We start from the raw sequence: 21,071 nt of genomic DNA on the forward strand, positions 1-21,071 counted from the left end.
TGTACTTGGGCCAATACATTTTGTAAAATAAAATTCCTTTTCTTTAATTATGATCACAGTGTAATTTATTTCTAATGACTCTTTGGAAATATTTTTTTTTGCGATGCATAATTCCGTTTTAATATTTTTTCACTGCCTATTCTTTTTCGATTCCCTTTCGTATTCCGAATTTTTGATACAACATCATTCTGAAATGACCCAGTATAAATGCTTATTTTTGTTACTTTTTACTTTTTTAGTTGTTCATTTATTTCATCACTGATTAATGTGATTATAATCTTTCTTACTATTCGGCGTCTTTCGAACGGAATCAAAATTATTTCATTAACTGAGTTTTAAGAATGCCGAAGTGTTACTGTAGCAGAAATCCATAACTGTATATTAATTAGTTCGAGATTATAATCCATTTCGATTATAAAATTCCATCTTCATAATCAAGAAACAAGTAAAAATATATCATATTGATGCCTATTTTAAAGAATATAACCGGAAGTAGTAACGAAACACTCAGATATAATAAAAATACTTTAATAAACAACATAAAATAATACGAGCGAAACATTGCAAAAATAGAGTATAAAAATTCGGATTTAACAAATGAATTTGTTTAAGATAAAAATTAAGAAAGTAAAAATACTTCCCACGTCATATTCATCAGCAGCTGCGCTACATTTTGCACAGCTACGTCATGTTTCAAGAAAAATATTTCAACTTAACAATTTTTTTATCTCGTGAAAGACATCTGTATATCCGACAGAAAATATTGACAAGAATGTGTAGTTATTCCTTAAATTTAATTCATATAAAATGTGAAGAAAAAAAATGGACACGAAACATTGGTCATTATTCTTCAGATAATGATATTAAATATTAATTTCTTACAATATGAAATGCTTAAAAGTAATCAGCATTTATTTCTGAAGTTCGATTTCCACCCAAAATTCTGTATTTTAATTATTTTTATGCATTAACTGCAACTATTTCTTTTAAAAATCGAGTATGATACCATTTTTTAAATAAATTATTTTTTATATCAATCTAATTCTTTAGAAATAGGAGAGAAAACTATAACTGAAGTATACTTTACTATTTAATTAATTTTTAACATTTTTATATTCTATTAGTTAACACTTTATCAGTTAACCCTTTTATATTCCCTTAATTTCAATATCTAATAATTATGCAATATGGTACGGTCGCCAAAAAATAATTTAGTGGTGAAATTCAAAAAGTTTACAACTAAATTTACTACAGTAAAATAAAATATTTGAAAAGCAATTTTTATACCAAAAAAAGAAACATTCGTCAGAATCAATGCTGAATATTTTTAAACGAATCAAAATGGATTTAACATAATCTAGAACATGAAGATCATTGCAACACAGATGTTTCTTTTTACGATATGTTGAGGGATTTCAGTACCTCTTTGTTATCAACATGATCTGCCAAAGAATCTTGCTTGTGATTCAAAAGTACCTTTTCACCACCTGAAAAAAAGAACATTTAAATGCAAAAATTTGCATATTACACAAGTCAAAAAAATTTTCAGGATTTCTTTTAAATTGATTTAATCAATGTTTGATGCGCTATTTCAAAAATGAGAATCACATTTCTTTATTAGTTTTAAGCTTTCAGATTTAGCATATTCAAACAAATAGCGAAATAGTGCTCATTCAACAGTGATTAAATTTTTTTAGGTGGATATATTTCTGCTTTTTTTTTTCTTCCTCTGTCTATTATGTTCCATAAGCTGACATTATAAAGTCATATTTGTTATCATAATCTAAGGTACAACCAATTATTGAGGTGCTACTTTAAAGGAGATATTGTATGATGACTGTTTATTGACAACTCTAAGAGAAATTTTAAAAGTCCACATTATTCAGTGGCAACTAATAGGAGCCAGTATCCATTGCTCATTCAACCAAATGAAAGAAAAATTTAATAACGTGGCTTTGAGCAGGGAAAAGATTAAGTATCGTGAACAGGGATGGATAATTTGTGTAAATTTAAAAATGGTTCATTTCTCCTCGGTCAGAAAAGTGGTTATACGAAATACCTTGGGTTTTTGTACCTACAGTACAGCAGAACTAAATAATATTATTGGATACAAAGAGAAGAGAATGACTTAAAAGAGGCAACAAGGAATTAGCAAATTTAAGCCATTTGCAGTCTTAGAAATTACGAAACCTTTCCTTTAATCAATGGATCCATTTAGTGTCACATTTTAATATAGATTTCAACTTAATATTTCGAGGTTTTATCATAGTAACTTCGTGAAAAAATATATATTTATTTATTAATTAAAACTCATGACTGTCTGACATCAACGTGTGTACACAAATATATTTAAGCAAGTGTTTCATATTTATAATTACCCAAATCGTTGGATGAACGTAAGATAGGAATATGACCCATTAATTATACTTGCAAAGTGTTACTACTATCCCAATAATTCATAATGTGTGAAATTTGTAATTTTTTAAAATTTATGTATTTTGTAACTATAATAATCAATTAATTTTCTTTTATATAACAATTCTGCAACATTTTTCATGTCTCAAGTACTCTTTTGTATAAATTTATTCATACTTATTTTATTTTTATTTTTCCATTTAATCATACCTATTTTACTTCTTGGTGTTTATGTTTAGCTCAATTCATTATTTTATGAATTTCAACTTTTTTAAAAACATTCAGCTCGTGTCGTGTCTGAAAATTATACAAACCTTTTTTGACAACCAACGTTCCTCCAACTTGATAGTAATCACCTTTCAGGTCTCCGCCCACTTGAGCTGTCCTGGACTGCAAAATATAAAAACACTTCATAAACATTTTGAACTGGAAACTGAAGATGGAACATTCATTGATACAACTTGATTTACAGTTAAAAAGATTTAGTTCATTCAAAGATTTTACGTAACTTTGAAAAATCCGCTTACAATAACATGCTTTGAATTAAAAAAAACAAAAACAATATTATGAATGTGTTTATACATGCAAAATCTGACAAAAGATAAATAAATGACGAAAAATAGATTTATTGGATCCATTACTGTAAATTATTTCATAATGCAAGAAAATAAAAAAAATACATTTTTTCCTTATTTATAATTTTCTGAATGCAATATTTTGGTAAAGAAAACAATTTCCTTCTCCATCGTACGATGAGAACAGCCTAAATCTGCTTTTAATAATACAGGAGGATCCCGAATTCATGGTAAAAACTTTAAGGACTGGTGCAGGACACTGGAACAATAATTTACTGTGTAGGAAGGTGCGGACGCAAATGATGTGGAATCTCGAAAGCAGGTAACTGTGGGACACAAAGATAAAAAAGAGTTTTGGGGTCTTGTTCTTTGGCCGCTCCGATTATTTTTTATGGGCACAACCGAAAATTCACGAGAATCGTGTTGTTCCGCTGCTTCTGCGCGCTCACTTGAACTACTTGCCATCGTTGAACCTCAATGCAAATCGCTTTACCACCGCTGCCAAGCATGTATTCGTCATCTCGGAAGCAATCATGATCTTTTCAGAATGAAAGAACACGCCAATAGTAATAATATATATTTATATTCCTTTATTTTGGAGTTTGTACATGCACGTATTTGTTTCTACATTTTTATTTTCATTTTCGTATTTGTTTTGTTCTTTTTCTATATATGTCCTTATTTTTAACAGCCTTTCATTGTTAATATGTTTTTTTTTATTATTATCATTTCCTGATCATTTTTATTATTATCATCTTGAATTTTGTTACCTCAAATAGACTGTATGCCTGTTTCTGTAGAATAAGTTTTCAGTTTTCCATTGATAGTTTGCTGAAAAAGTTGCTGCCATTTCTCATCTGAACCTCAATCAGCTTCTTGGTCTATATTTTTGTTTACCGAATGTTAAGGTCCCCTTACCAAATTTTAGTCAATAAATGTCAGATGTCTGGCAATTTGGGCAATAATCCTGGAACGTCTTCCGATGTCTCTCCCACTTTATGCCCAACACACTGTCTCAATAAGCAGTAGGTTGCAGTTGTCGGGGCATGGAACTATGTCATATCAAGCATGTATCATTGATGGTGGGCTCCATTTTGAGCAGTTATTGTACACATTTCACTTGTCAATCAATGTAATACAAAAAGGATTCATCTTTCTTTCCATCTTTTTCCTTCCCGTGTTTCCGCCGCACTTGCAGTAAGGCATTCCTTTACAATTAAAGATTGTTCTACAACAAGTGACAAGTATCATGAATTCGAGACCAGCCTGTATGTTATTTGTGGTAAATACACAAGTTTCATAGCTAATATCTTATTCTCTAGTTCTCATTTCTTAAATCTAAGCTACACTATCATAGCAATTTATTACATTTTAAAAGAGAGCACTGTTCTGCTTTTTTTTTTTTTTTTTTGCCGAATTTTTTTTTTCAGTCTATAGCTGCAGCACTTGAATCAACCGAAAGGAGGGTCGGAATAATATAAATGTGGTAGAAACATCAAAAGCAGCAAAAACTTAACATGATAGTTCATCTGGAGGGTACCGAATTTAGATTGCAATTATTTATTAGATCTAAAATTTCGTTATGTAATTGGTTCTCAATGTTTTGTAGCAGTTTTTGATAATATCACGGGTTTGTATTTCACTCAATTTATGATTGTTGAAGTACTACGATTATAATGAGTATTGTTACAAAACTTTTAAGGACTGAACAGAGCTTTTTTTTTCAATAAACAAAATTTAAAATTTTAAGAAATTTAATGGTTTTTATAATGATTCCTGAAATTTATATTCGATTTTTTTTTATTTTCTTCATTCTGTACAAAAAAAGGGAAAAACTAAATTATAATTCATTATTGAAATAAGTATTCCCCTAACAATTAGATTTTAACCATGATTGATGGTTGAATGAAATATCTAACTACGAATTTCCAGTAATTGTTTTGCATTGGCCTTGATAAAATCATTTAAATGAAGTATGGAAAAATGAGTCACGCAGATATCAGACGTAAAGCTATTTCGAAATCAACACAAGAGGAATTAAAGTTTTGCGTGAAAATGAAGATATGCACGCACACAATTATTGATAGATAAAAAGCTCATATAATACGGAAAGTTGAAGGCAATGCCATCAAAAATATGCGTACCAAAAAAGGCAGTGAAAGCTATTAGTAACTGTACTTAGGTAGAAATTATTTTTCTGTTTACCTATTTATATTGTGAACATCATATTTTTAAAACACGTACATTATTTTTCAACTGTTTGCAAATTGATTTCCCTATCATTATGAAAATTTATCTCGGGATCTAGGACTCATCTTTCAGAACAGATGGTCACTCCAAAACTTTCTCGAATACTCCCTAATGAAGGTGTTATCTCTGAGAAAGTCCTGCATAGCATTGGCGTACAATAGGTATGAAATATTAAACCGTTGGCGTGAGTTAGAATTTTTACTGAATCAATTATGTGATCCTTGGCGATTTTTTTTGACGATTAACCCTAGTCCCCTTTCCAGATTTGATAAACTCTCATTCCAAATTTGATATATTTAAGTCGTGTTTTTGAGTTAAATCTGTTACATGTTTCTAAAAGTAGAGACTGACAGACGGCCAACTTCTTGTTCGATATGGTGCAAAATGTTATGGGTGATAATAATATAGATGTTAAATCTGTGTACCAAATTTTATCCACCTAGCTTTCTTCATTTTGTTATTATCATGTTAACATATATTCGAAGAGCCGGACAGACAGATTTCTTCCGAATGGATTTTGCTCAAAATTCGATAGAAATCTATAAATTTAGTGAAAAGACCGTACATCAAATTTCATACGTTTAGCCCAAAATATTTTTGAATTATATTTCTCACAGACAGACAGACGAACGAATGGACAGACTTTCCAAAAAATGTGTTTTTCGAACTCAGGGAGGTTTGAAACTTGAACATCCGTCAAAAATTCGAATTCGAATTTTTTTGACGATTGCATTACATTTCGCTTACGAGAAACAAATAAATGAATGCAATACTTTTCGGCTTTAAGTTTTAGTTTTGCTGAATTTCAAATTCGCCGCAAGAAACCAGAAATTAATGAAATTCAAGGGACAAAAATTTTTAGAAACCAGAAAAACTCTCGATGTCTGCGTAAGCTAATGAAAACGAATAATCCTTAAGGAATCAGCCTCAGCCTTTGAGGGGATCATATAGGACAATGGTACTGAAGTATCTTTCTTAATCCAACACTTCTCGAGTATTCCACGGTTTTTTTAAAAAAACTACTACAAGCAAGGCAAATAGAGAACCAAAGTTGGCACATACATACTTTAAAAAACGGGAATAGGCATCTCGAAGCTTTTTTTTAATGTTGACGTTTTTTTGTGATAATTTTCAAAGTTATCATAGTAAAAAAATAACTTTTATAACATTTAAAGATTCTAAAAATTATTTTGTAAAATTCGCATTGCTGCTACTAATATTGCAACCCCCCCCCCCCAAATGGTGTGATCAAAATATGAAGATTCGATTTATTTTTCCTTACTGAGTAGGTTTCAGCTGAAGGCATAGTTCAAGTAAATTTTTGATATTTTGTTGTACATAAAATGAAGGTTTAAGTTTAGCATCAGGCAATGGTGGAAAAATCTGCCCCCAATTTAAATTAATGCTGCTTTATACCATGATTCAATTGGATGTACAGAGATGTAAACAGAAAATTATGAAAGGCAAAGCCCAATGATCAGAACAGTGCAAGTTTTTCAAATAATGTAAGTTATATGTCTATCGAAATGTGAAGTTTAAAAATACTTTACTGAGGGAACAATTCATCAACCATTAATCCTAGAAAACAAAACTGGCCGACAAAGGTGGCTAGTAAATAATAAGTCGCAGACATATAATGGTGCATTTTACAGGAATATCTGGCCTTCGTGGCGAATGTGAGTCCTAATACAGTCTTCACCATTTTTATCACACAGATTAACTGAAATTTCTTTTAACATTAAATATGACAACATTTTACACTCTGTCATTACATCGGAACAGATGATATATTCAGACTTTCTGAAAAATTAATTTGATTTTCTCAATGAACTGTAAAAAGTTAAAAAGGTAAACAAAACTCACGGCTGCAATAGCATCTCTAGAAGTCTTCGAAAACAAAGCTGGAATAAGGTTGAGTATTCCATATCTAAAAAACAAGATTCAATCACGTTCATTTCATAATAATCAAATGAATTTCTAAAGATATATAAAAAAAAAATCTAGAATAACATTAGAAAGGAATATAACAATAACATGTGTTGGCAGTAATGATTAAAAAAATGATTTAACTTTGAATTTAAATTTAAAACATGAAATTAATATTAAATTTTAAAATATTTAATTTTTAACAATTAAACTTTAAAATACTTTTTATAGCGTCTAAAAATTCAAAAAATTATCTTTTCAATGACACCCAATTTTTTGCCATTTATTATTTTTATTTTGCAATTAACTTTTAAAATGTGTATTAAAATTAAATGAAATAATTAATTTCATTAAATATATTTTAATTTTTTAGATTTCATTTACTTAAAGTTTAAAAACTGCTAAACATGAAAGACACACGTATACGCTTTAAAGCAAAGCAGTAAATTTTTAATTAGAATTTTTTTTTTTGATACTATACCTTTTTTTGTAACATAATTCGGCTCAGATAAATTTAAGAGATAAAATTTGAAAATTCGTGGTATGACTTTAAATGGGTTTCAAGGAAATAAATATCAATTTTTATAAACAAATATCCGGTAAAAAACGCTCAGATTTCATGCATTTCAGTTTTTGAAATAAACAACAAAAGTATAAAAATGTAAAAAAAAAAAAAGCAATAATATAGATATTACAATAATCTAAACACAGCGAATAGAAAAATAAGCAGTTGAACTAAGCCATTATTACAGGGTTGTTATAATTAAATTTCCCCTATAAACAATAACACAACACAAACGGATGACTAGATTGTAGCGAAAGTTGGTATACAAGCTATACACGAGATGCGCCCACGGAATTTCGAAAAAAAAAAAGATTTTTTTAGTTCCAAAATGTCCAACAGAGGGCGCCTTTTCCTGAAAAACATTTAACACAATAAACGCCCAAAACGGAATACAGAAACAATATTAACAATCTAGAACAAGAATTATGAGTAATAAAATGTAAAACCGGTAAAAGTTGTCAATTCTAGTGTGGTGAAAGCTTATAAGCCAGTTAACAGCTACGCTACACGAGCAATTGCTTTTGCATTGTGGTCATGTTACTCGGCTGTGAACCACAAGGTCCCAGGTTCTCCCCTCCCTCAATTTAATCGCTACACTAAGAAAAAAAGCCAAGATTTGCATTCTTGCGAAGAAGAGGAAGCTTTATGCAAAACAGGTTAGGATAAGAAACGTTTGAAGTCGTTGTCATGTTTTATGTCGATGTTTCCGGCTGTAATGATGATGATGGTATCTTGTTGCGACATTGAATGACTTAAGGAACTCCATAACGCTTCATGTGCGAAGCATCACAACTGATCAGTTAAACGACTTGCTGTTGAATGCACTGCCCATCGACTTGAAATTTTGTTGGTGAATGAGGGTGGTCACATGGAGCACCTTTCCCTACATCATCTTGGACACTACTCCTCTTGTGCAATTTCGTCCTAATCTGTTCTTGTTTCTGCAAACTGAACTGTTTTTCTCGAACAGCGTACTGTTATTTTTCCTTACCTTTACTCAATGTGGTTCGATGACAAGCTGATCAGAAACTCGTCAATAAATGTCAATATTTTTTTCTATATTCCATTCTGGTCGGTTATGGTGTTAAAATTAATGTTTTTCCGGAAAAGGAGGACTCTAGTGAACATTTTGAAATTTATTTATTTATTTATTTTTTTTTCGAAATTCCGTGAGCGCATCTTGAGTATAGTCTATATACCAAATTTCGCTGCAATCCGTTCATCCGTTTGCGTTGTATGATGCTGTTTATAGGGGAAGTTTCATTATAACCATCCTGTATTTGTTTCGAATGCCTATTTGTATTTACAGACACAACGCTTAAGCGGACATAAATCAAGCTAAGATTTATGAATTGGCAAAAAGGCTCGGGCATTCCCACTGTTTACATGCTTGAAATCTGAGACGACTTTATTTATTTTGGAATTACAAAATATGAAAAAATGAGTGCATTCCGATTAATAATCGAAATCATGGAATATGTTGAGAAATCCTTCATAAAAAGTTGCAGTTGAAATGTGGGAAAAACAGATTTTTAGTCTACAGGGCGAATTACAGGAATTATTACCAATTTCATTAATATAAAATATTATAGAACTTTTTCTGATAAGAAGTATCCATCGAGGATGATTAATTTGATTACATTAAGCTTATTAATATTTGCCGATTACGACAATTATTTCAATAATTATCAATATTACGTCGACCCATTTCGATGAAATACATCTTATTAAAACCGGTAAAAGGAAATAAATTGAATTTTGCTTTTTTAAAGAACTTAGAATGATATATTTTTACTTTTTGATAGTTACATGTGTATAACTTTGCAGCTAAAAAATTTTAATTTTATAAATAGACTAGCTGACCCGGCAAACGTTGTTCTGCCTTATAAATTATTTCTATTGAATATTTTGGTTGTTAACAAATGTATTTTAAGTGTGTGGGGATGGGATCTATGACAGAAAGAGGAATGGAGCGCTGTAAACGATGATCGCCGATAAAACTAAAAAAACACCATCCATTCATTTTCTCAATACAATGCATTTCATTAAAGTAACGAACTGTATCTTGAAGTTTAAATCGTCGACGTCCACATTTTTTGCTGCCAAAATGGCTCTTTCTGCCAGCCACGCATAATTTATGTATTATGTGCGTACATCGGGAAATATGCGGTCAATGAGAGCATTTTGCGAATCAACGATAGTGCAGAAATTAGTGGGCAATTTTATGCATCCAGTATTTTATTAGACAGCAACTTTTCCATCACCGATATCTAACAGTTGGTCCGAGAATGTGACAACAGATGGATCTTCAAGCATTTGGACGCGCCTGTTTATTTTTAGCTGGACTTTTTCAACGTTACGTCACAGTGGCGATGATTTCAAGCAAGCGTTGATCTCCTCATCGTACGGTGAAAGTGGATAGGAACACCCTAATTACCGAACGTTTTGAAATATACTTTACGACCTATTATCATACCGAGCAAATACACACAAAAAATTTCATGAAAATTGGTCGAGCCGTTTCTGAGGCGTTCGAACACAAACATCGTGACATGAGATTTTTATATATTAGATTATTTCGCGTTAGTAATTGGTGAAAAATGTTACCAGTTCGAAAAATGGTATCATCCGTCTAGTCCAAAACATTTTCGAGTTATTTTGTCACACAGACATAATTCCAAAAATGTGTTTTTTGAGGTCAGTGAGGTCTAAAGTCCGAATATTTTGACGATTACAATACTTTATCTATACATTGTATACGAGAAACGGAGAAATAAAGATTTAGCAGAAAAGTATATGAAATGTTGGCACGTGTGCAAATGAGATATTTTTGAGAAATCGTTATTATATGCTTCTGAAACTTTTTTTATACTTTAGTTTTTTTAACCCTAAAAAATTAATTGCACTTACTTTTTTTTAATAAGAAAAATTCTTTTTTAGATGTTGAGATTTCTGCACAAAGAATATTTTTTCAGGAAGTTCATTGCGTAAAAGTTCTATTGTATTTTATCACCTCCCTTATCTTCCTAGTCAACAATGAATGAGATAAAGGTTGCAAATAAATGAGGGAGAGAATGAAATATCTGAATGCCTTATCAAATATAGAATTCTCCAGGTGAAGGCTTTTTTGTAAACAAACAGCACGGATTATAATAATAAGGAACATTATTAAACTCTAAAACTCTCAATTAGTTCATAAAAAAACAGATAATGCAGATTCGAAAAAAGAAATTAATACAGGTTTGTTCTTTTCTAGAATTAAATTAACGTTTTAAGTATACAATGCTGTACTTTAATGAAACAAGTGAACGGGAATCGTTTATGAATTTAATTGGCACCTTAGTTGGCACTTTTCCTCTCCAAACTTCTGCTCCATACCTACGGGTAACAGTTTGACTATCGATGTCTACAAAAACTTTTGTACCACAACAAAATACACGGTGAATCTTAGATGGAATCGGGTTTCAAGACTGGAAGCCGAAATCTCTCCCAAGAATTATTAATTTGCATTCATAGTATAGGAAAATGGCTAACAAAATTTTTTGACAGCAAATAGTATCCGAAATGTCGTAATATAATACTAATAATAAATTTGAATCATCTATAATTCTTAAAAAATATCTTGAAGATATTCCTATACAAAATAAAATATTCTGAGAATAAATTTTCTTCTATCCAGGAAAACAGACAGCTTCTATTTACGCATACACGAATATACAAATCAAAAATATAGTAAACGTAAAAAAATTATGGATTAGGCATCGAAATTTTGAAGAATCTTTATTGAGTATGGATTGTCGTTTCTTATGGTACTCGCCATGGACAAGCCCGCTGTTACGAAAACATCGATTTAAGCCGGTGGAGGAACGTCTCTTGTTTGTTTAGTAGCGCCAACTAGGGCCAAGAGTACGACTTTGCTACTCACGCATCACTCATTCGCTAGCACAACCCCTTTTTACAGGGGGAGGGGGCACATTCACATATCTCAAATATAGAACAACCATGCCCAAACCGGGACTCGAACCCAGGACGCTCAGATCACAGGGAAGACGCGCTACCCCTATGCCAGGACGCCGTCGAGTATGGATTAATTAGAATTACATGTGTTTGTGTTAATAAAATAACTCTAAAGCTTAACATGTTGCATAACAAAATGTGATGAGTGATCATTGAAATTGTAGATTCGTACATCTGTAGATCAATTTTCGGCCGAAATCTTCTACCTGTTCGCATGGCTGCAAACATCATAACGAAAAAATTTCAAAAGCTACATAGATGAGTAAAATTGAACTCTTGGTATTAATGCCAATACTTTTGATATATGTCCAAATTCTTCAAAAGGGGTTAACCATTTATCGGTTTCTCTTTCTAGATATGTGTGAACTTAGTAATTAAAAAATGTAACTCCATTCCTTATACAAAGAAATTGAGTAAATAGTCTAGGAACCAAAATTGTCGATCTATATAAAATATACGCAAAACTTTCCGAGCAGACGTTTAAAACTCGCATTCGTTTTTCTTTACTGAACAATTACGTACAAAAGACATCGTAATGAGTGATTATACATAAAATGCCAAAGAAGATAACAGTTTCTGAAATTGAGAGTTTGCTTCTATAAATATGGCTGGGTAAAAGTAATTTTAGAATCAGAAGCAGTAATAAATCATAGAAAATTCCACCTACAGAGCACGAGTTACTTACATAAAACTATTCAGGAGATGGAAATAATTACGACTGCTGCGGACGTCAAATAAATGACCCAACACCAACATTTACTTAAAAAAAAATACCATTCCAACTTTACACAGCGAGTGACTCGCACGAAGAGCAAAATGAAATGCCGCTTAACGAGGCGACACTTCGATGGCAGGTGCTGGATTGGCTAGTATGGGGCGTTTATTTGAAGAACATCCCTGCGTAGAAGTTTAGCAAGGGCGACCGCGCCACTCCCAGGGGTTTGAATAAGTGCCTGTGGTCTTGGTCGATGAGACTTTGGCAATAACGAAAGGTGTTCAGGAGCAGCAACGATATTCACGAGCCGGTGAAATAAAAATAGTCCGAATTATCAAATACTCGCGGAGTTGCATTCTGAGCAACAGCAAAAAGCTGCTGAAAAGATTTAGTGAGGAGAGGAGTACTTAATAGTTCGTAGCAACATTCTAATGAAATAAGGAAGATACTGCGAGTATGGGGAGTAATTGCATCTTAATTCGAGAAGCATCATTAGGTAAAGCAGCAACTATACAGGCTACAAATCCATTTAATGATAATTCTATGTCTCATTTTCGCTAAATTTTGAAGCGTCGCTAAAGGCAGATGTCTTTAGACAATTTTCGTGTAAAAAAAGCATGCATAATAAATAATAAATTACATTATTATAAATTTGTTTGGGTATTTTTTTCGGAATAGAGCAACGCATAGTTCTATTTCACATGAGTTGCGCATTAGAGAATGAATTATGTTCAGTAAGCGAGATTCTACTGCACTTTCTTTCAGAAATCTTTCTCAGCATACCAGAGAGTAACAAGTGACATGAGCATAAGTTCAATAAATACGTACTTACACTCTGAAATGAAACATCATAAAAATAAGATACGATTTTTAACAGCGGAACACCATTTTGATGCAAACATTGCACAATCGCTCAATAACCATTCTGATGATAATGAAAAGGTGTATATTATATATATATGTACTAAGGCTCACCTTTTATACTGCAAATCTTTGTAGCATTTCTTCTCCACATCGATGAATAGATCTAAAAGGATATTAATTAAAAGAGTTACTGATACACAATATATGACATTTTATCTTCATTTTTTTATAAAGATTTTTCATGAAAATTATTCATATTTATTAGAGGAAGAAACTTAATGAAATGAAATTTTATGAAAATAATTGAGTTGAAATTTATCAAAAAAATCCCAGAAGAATGACAAGATCGTAGCTTAATCATTATTAACTCTACTGAATTCGAATTACCTGCCTTTAGCGCCCAGCTGCTTTGCTGAAGATATAAGTTGCATTTAATATCAATTAAATCTTTTATGGATAACTTAATGTCAATTATTCTCTCATCAAACTTGTTTTAACCAACAAATTGTCTTACAAACGCTCCGTTCACAATGTGCATGAATCTTTTTAATGGAAACCATTCCCATGACACCATAGTTCTATTAAGACATAATTGGCAGATTCTCTATTTTCTTTTTTTCACAATACCGTCATTCCATTTCATTTATTTGTCGGATAAACAACATATATATTGAAGAGGATCCTCTATCCTGAGATTACAATGGATGAAAATGAAATCTTATCATGAAACAAAATCGATTTGAATCTCAGGGCAATACTATAATCTACTATTAAGTTAAAAAAAAATTGGCAAAATTCAGAAAAATTAACACAGAGGGTAGTATTGAAAGGACACGTTTTTAGTTTTTAAGTGAAAGAAAAAAAAAAAAAAAAAGAAAAAAACAGTGTTGTATAATAATGTTTTCGGAAGTTATGGCAGAAAAATCTCAAACTTTCGTATTCAATAAACGAACATTTTAAACAAAAAAAGTCGCTTTGAGATGTTTATTTTGACTTTCCAAAATTTATCTGCACCAGGTTTGGTAGCTATGAGTTAAACAGTCTGGCCTGCAGAGAGCCATCAAACATATTCATCTTCATTATTCCTAGAGATGAAGGACGGAACCACTCCTGCAGCCATTCCACCGGCTGAAACATAAAAACTGTGCTTTTAATGGATCTTTTACTTCCCATCTCCAAATATTGAGTCCAAAACCTGCCATGAATTATAATGCTGTCTTAAAGGAGGGATATAAGATTCCAAGTGCTAAATCTCTATATAGATTATCTCTCTGAAAAACTATCTCTATATAGATTACACAGACCATTCTCAGAGGTAAAAAAAAGGGGGAGGGCAAATAAACCACGTTACAACTGGATTCAATTGTTTTCACTCATAAGTTGTTTCTTGCGCTATCTTTTGAAGCTAAAACTGAAAATTGCATTCCTATGAATGACGGGCTACAATTGGGCAGGTGGAAACGCGAATCTCGGAATGATTCACATCTGGCAGGTGAAATCCATCATTTAATCCACTATGAATGAAGTAAAGAAAATTTCTCGTATCGTTCAATGTAAATGTTGCTCTCGGAGACTTTCCATAATAAAGGTCAGCGAATTCAAGTGAAAAGATGATGCTTACCTCCAGCAAAGAACTTGCCATCGAGAAACTCCTTGACGCCGAGCTCCTCCACCCCTATGCCAACGAGGCGCACGTTGTGCTCGTCCAGCTTGGGCTTGATCTCGCTCAGCTGCTGGGCAGCCAAGCGGCAGAACTGTCATCCGAACCGCCGGAAAAAAGTGACCACGCAGTCCTGGTTCTCCCACAGAGATTTCATCGTCACCATCTGCGAACAGAAATTTCATTATTACTATGAAAGATATTATGCTTTTAATATATCAGCCACATATTTTGACACCACAGAATATATATATATATATATATATATATATATATATATATATATAAATAATAAAGCTCAATGTGTGTGTGTGTTGGCGCTCTACAGACTAGACCGTTTGCTCCAGAGTCATTATTTTGTCCATCTAAGGACTGAACTAAAAGAATTTAGATTGAAAGAATATTTTTTTTTAATTTACAGCCTATTGTTTGAACAATAACGTCATAAATTTACTAAAAATTTAATCATAAATTATTCGACTGGTTCTGAAATTTTTATTTATAATTATAACCCTATGATTGTAGTTCATTCCGTAAAGAAAACTATGTAGTTTCTTTTGGATATAAGTGTTGTTCGGATGAGAGTAATAGTTTTTGGTGTAGCCAATTTCAGGTTTTTAAAGCATTTGCTTAAATGTATGCTATTAAATGCCACTTTTCAAAAAGTTTTAATGTTTATTTCATATATTGATATCCTATTACTAATTTTGAATAGTCTTAAACTTAGAAATAGAGTTAAAGTATGTCTACAACATATTTTTCTAAAAAAGGGCTCCGAACGTGTTCGGATATCTTAATCAGATTTTTTAACAATTTATTTCTCACAAAATAAAAATAAATTTTAAGCTGCAAGAGCACGTTAATGGGAAAAAATTGTTTTATCTATTCGTTGTCATCATATCGACAAAAGTTCAAATTCTTTTTTTTTAAATTTAACTGCCAAATAAACATATAAAAATGTAATTTTCAGCACGTTATGGTATGACTAAAGCGAAACTGAAGAAGTAGTGCTGTCATACATTTGGTGTGTTCTTGTTAAAGTAATTCAATCCAAAGTAAGGCCACATAAACATTTAATATTTACATTTAATTTACATTTTAAAACGTTTAAATATAACGATCGTAGATTAACAGAGGTAGCGCAATTGCGATTTCAAATCTTTAGAATACAAGCCAATAAACAAGGTAGAGTTGAGTTGTTACACAACTTCTAAGTTCAATAATAAAATGTTTTTCTGCTTCTTCGTTGCACCACAACGTGTCTATATGAAATGATATAAACATGGAACATGATATTTTTTGAAAAGTAAATCCAAGGAAATGTTTTTATGATCTTTTACAATACCTCTATTACAAATTCCACTAAACAGTTTTCTTTTAGGCAAATATACTCTAATCGGAGCCCAACATTTAATTTGTAAACCTTTCGTGATAGGTATACATTTGCTAACAAATGGTCTACATGAAATAAATAATTGTATTTTATGTAAATGGAATCAATAAATGCTGATGAGTTACAAATTTTAAATTTTTACATACATCATCTGTCCTGTGAATCATATTTAACAAAATATTCTTGAAACGCTAATATTTTAAATAAAAAGAGTTGCCCTCCAATAAACTACATCAATCACTAAAGCCGATTTATGAAAATTTGAATATCACTATTCTATAAAAACGGGCAATTTTAGAATCATTTCATCGATCGTCTCAAAGAAGCCAATCATCTCGCAGCGTTTCTCAAGGGTGATTGGCCTAGATTATAAAAATGTTGATTGTTCTAAAATTGTAATATTCAAAACTTAATAAATCGGTCAGATTTGAATGCAAAAATTTTGACGTTTTTCAATTGTTTCTTGCAACTAAAATTCATGAATGAGTTCTACTCAAATTTTTAAGAAAAACCGTTCAAATTTTCAGTAACCTTCTTTTGTCATTTTTTTTTTTCGTTATTCTTTGTATTTTCCCCATTTTTTTATAGTAAGAATATTGTATTATTCAACAGAGATTACAGAATAATTTTCAAAATTAGTTATTTTTTAAACATTACATTAGTCACCTTTGGGCCATCTAAAATAAGTAAAAGTTCTTTTCAAAACATAGTTACACATCATTGTTCCATTTCTTTTACATTTAATTTTCGGAATTACATTTCGCAGTAACATATTGGTTTGACTTTTTTTTCAAACCAAATAAGAAGTAAATTAAACTATCGGACAAAAACATGCTGCAAGGTAGTTTTCATAGCGAATGATGTTTTCAAAATTGAAATTGTGACAACTACAAAAGTGCGCTAGACTCAAGAAATCAATTCCAGATAAACCAAGTGGTCTAGGCCTGAAAGTTAAATGTCAATGACTTCACGTGTGGTTTCCGTTAGAGGTATTCATCGGAAATATCCAAGAAATCGGAAATATGCAACGTAACTTGAAGATATAAATAGCATTGTTATGAATCGAAGAAATACAGGTATGAACTAAGACAACAAATGTTAGTAAACTTAAAAAAAATCATGTTTTGAGTATTTTAAATTTCAATAATAAAATTTTAAAAACATATCTTTATATATTTAATTTTTGAATGATTAAAAAAGACGAATAAGCCCTTTATTTCATTTTTTCTTCCTCGTATACGAAGTACGGAGAAAGTATTGCAAATTCGAAATTGACATTTTGAAGAAATTCCACGTTTTAGACCTTCTGGAATATTTTCGAATATAAAAAAATAAATTTTTTGCAGTATATCTGCTTTTAAAATGGGAGCCGAGCCCAAAGAATAGGGTCTAAATGATACGTCAATTTCAGGTCGATGAGGTCAAAGATTAAAAAAGTCTTTCGTTTCAATTTATTAAGTTTGATAAACTATAAACATTTCCAGAAATTTCTAAAATTACTACACTTACTTCTCCGCTCGTCGCGGATTTCACTTGATTTTCAGCAATAGCTTGAGCTTCAGTCATGTTTTCTACTTCCTCTCACTGACACAGCGTGTTTGGATCTGAACTTCGAGATTACTACTCAGCAAAACGATAACAACAAACAGGTTCCGCCGCTTGGCGACCTTCACGATTGCGAGTTGGAATCGAACCAAAACGAAACGAGGATCATATCGAGACTTCGCTCGTGTCAAAAGGCATTGGGAGAAAAACTATTTAGACAGACAGCGACATCTTTTGGCAGGAATTAAAGTAAAGACCATGCATTCGAGCATACTGGTATCTTCCGCAGATAAAGGAAGACACTTTAATTAAAAGGAAATTAGCTAATGACCGCTTATTTCTAGCATCAAAATTATATAATATTACGATTACTTCATTCAAAGATAAATTTTGAAGTACATTTACTTCGCTGGTTTATCATGGGTCTGCGTTTCCATGGCAATATCGACACGTGCTGTCAGTAGCAATTTTGGAAATGTAAAGAATCTTCGTTGTTTATTTTGAGTACAATTGCACAGAGTTTTTTTTTTCCCCTTTCTTTTTTTTCTATCTATTCTTTTTAGTTTTTGAATCGTAGTTGGCCAATTTTTCGTGCAGTTTTACAATTTATGAGTTAGGTAAAAGCATCTACATGATTTTAAAAAGAAGGGTTTTTGCCTTTTATTAATTTTGTTTTAAGTTTCGTTTTATGCATTGATTTCATCAAACATTTTAATTCATAACATTATTTTTTTTAAAAATCACAACATGAAAGTATTTTTTTTAAATCTGTTATGAAAGCAATTTTTGTTCAAAGAAACATCAACCGTCATTTCTACGATATTTTTCATTTTTGCAGGTCAAAACTTCGCTTTGAAAGAAAAGGGTGCACTGAATTTGGCGTATTGAAAGTGAAAAAGTCGGCACATTTTATTTGCATTGTCACGCAAATTGAATTGATCCCTCACTCAATTGTACCGTTTCAAATGAGCTGAACAGTAGTATCTCCTTCAGTATGTTAAATACGCCCTTTCAATATGTCGTAATTTCAAAATAAATAAATATATAAGCAGTAATGAAAAAATAATTGTCACCGAATTAAAATTCTATATTTATCGATCAAACATAAATATAATATTCAATAGGATTCTTTAATAATAAAGTTCACGAATATTTTAAATGTTCGTTTCAATTAGGGAATTTTCAAAAACTTTGCATGAAATTTTAGTATTGACTGTTGGCATCAAAATAATCACAAATGTAGTATTAAAGACTTAAGACAAATGTATCAAATCTCATATGTAAATTTTTTTCTTAATATCAAAAAAATATGCATTCTTTGAAATATAGATGATTTGGAAAAAATTACTTGTTTTTAATACGAAGTACAATATTATGTGGTTGCTTTTAATTTTGTATTTCGACTTCTTCGAACAACGTGCATGTTCAAGAAACGATACAAGAGGAATATAGTTTATGAAACTCACTTTTTAACTCGATTTTTGTCCAAAGCAGTATGAACAAGACATTTATTTATTCATTTATAACGCATAATATTAGATATTTTCTCACGAGAAAATAATGTTCACTTGAGAACATGTTACAAGCTCTACTCCAAGCTTGAGTTATTTTCATTAACCGCCCTGTATAGATAGCCGCGTTAAATTTAATATCAGATATGGCGAATTATGATTTTTTTTAAATCCTGTTTTAAGGGAGTATCGTGTTCTCAAGTCTAAACAATGATTAGTATATCAGGTATAGATGTAGTAAATTTCCTTTCTTTTGAAGATATTTTCTTTTTTTCTGAGCGTATAGTGATAATTCAAGATGGTAGTCGCTTATGGTAATTGGCTTATCGCTTGTGAATGTTCCTGCTGGATCAAATTCTATGGAAAATAATCCCGGAAATAAAACATATTTGACTTCAAATATATTTTGCAGCCAAACTGAGTATATGACGCTAAATTGTAACGTTTTTAAGACCGTTTCTTAAATTTCTCATTATATTAGCTGGTTTGACGAATTTTGATAGGTTTGGCTAGAATTTTTTTCTACCTTGGCGAGATTCTGGTACCAACTTCTCCTATTTTACTAAACTTGCTATATACAATATTGATTTCTTAACATATAAAGCAGGATTTTCTCTGATCATACAAATTACTTTAAGATTTTACATGCTACTTCTTATTCAATAATATAGAAAATGAAAGGGATAAACTGAGATAAAAGAAATCTGTATAGTTTCATTTTCATATATCACTGAATTTCAAGATTTTTTTCAAAACTTTTTTCCTATTTTTTTTCTATATAAAAAGTATAAAACGGAAGTGTTAGTCTTAAGATTAATACCGGTCGCCAAAACTGAATTATTTGAAGTCAATTTCTCGCCGAATGTAATCCTATCCATTTTACTTTCTGGTATACGAAGTATAGACTAAATATTGTAATCGTTAAAAAATTCGAACTCGAGATTTTGAAGATCCACGCATTGAGTTGGAAAAACAAATTTTAAAAAAGGAAATATCTGTCTTTCCATCTGTCTGTGATAAAGGTATTAAAAACGCTTTGGGCAGACGGTATAAAGGCGTTTACACAACGGAATGACTTAAATATATCAAATTTGGTTTGTAGTTTTGTGATAACAAGTGTACTTCTGTGTTAAATTTTTGTTTCGTTAAATTGTCAAATTTTTGTCAGTCGATTATTGAGAAACGCATCCAAAACACGGATTCAATTTTCAGATACTATTAATGAAATTCCAGAGATTAATCTCAAAAAACTCGCTAAATATCACACCTGACATTCACTAAAAATTCAAGCCAAAAGTTAATATTTCGTAACTATGGTAAGTCAATGGCATGCAAGACATTCTTTAGGATAATACCTTTATTAGGGAGTATTCGAGAAAGTTTTTGGGAGACCACCCCCTTTCATATTTATCGTAACCATATAATAGCGTGCTTTGGAATAACTGGCACGATTTGTTGTACTTGAAAGTATGTAATTGTCGTGAAAAAAAATCTCTATGTCAGTTTGAACCCATTCTTTCAGGACTCAAAATGCCAATTCAAAACTCTTCACTGTATGAAGAAGCTGAACAATAATTGCAGCATATAAATATATACTGCCATATTGTATTTACGCTTATACATCCAGATTGTCGA

At 31.2% G+C, this 21,071-nt stretch overlaps 1 protein-coding gene across 1 annotated transcript; it reads right to left on the reverse strand.

The window, feature by feature from the left end:
* Window positions 1-512: 512 nt before the first annotated feature.
* LOC129968771 (prostamide/prostaglandin F synthase-like) lies at window positions 513-15,144 on the reverse strand. Its single transcript, XM_056083006.1, is given in 5 exon segments — window positions 513-1,487; window positions 2,730-2,805; window positions 7,104-7,167; window positions 13,439-13,490; window positions 14,949-15,144. Coding segments are annotated over 5 exon segments (480 nt in total). The 3' UTR covers window positions 513-1,395.
* Between the last annotated feature and the right edge of the window lie 5,927 nt (window positions 15,145-21,071).

Source organism: Argiope bruennichi, chromosome 5 (assembly GCF_947563725.1).
Source record: "Argiope bruennichi chromosome 5, qqArgBrue1.1, whole genome shotgun sequence".
In the NCBI taxonomy this organism is placed as follows: Eukaryota; Metazoa; Arthropoda; class Arachnida; order Araneae; family Araneidae; genus Argiope; species Argiope bruennichi.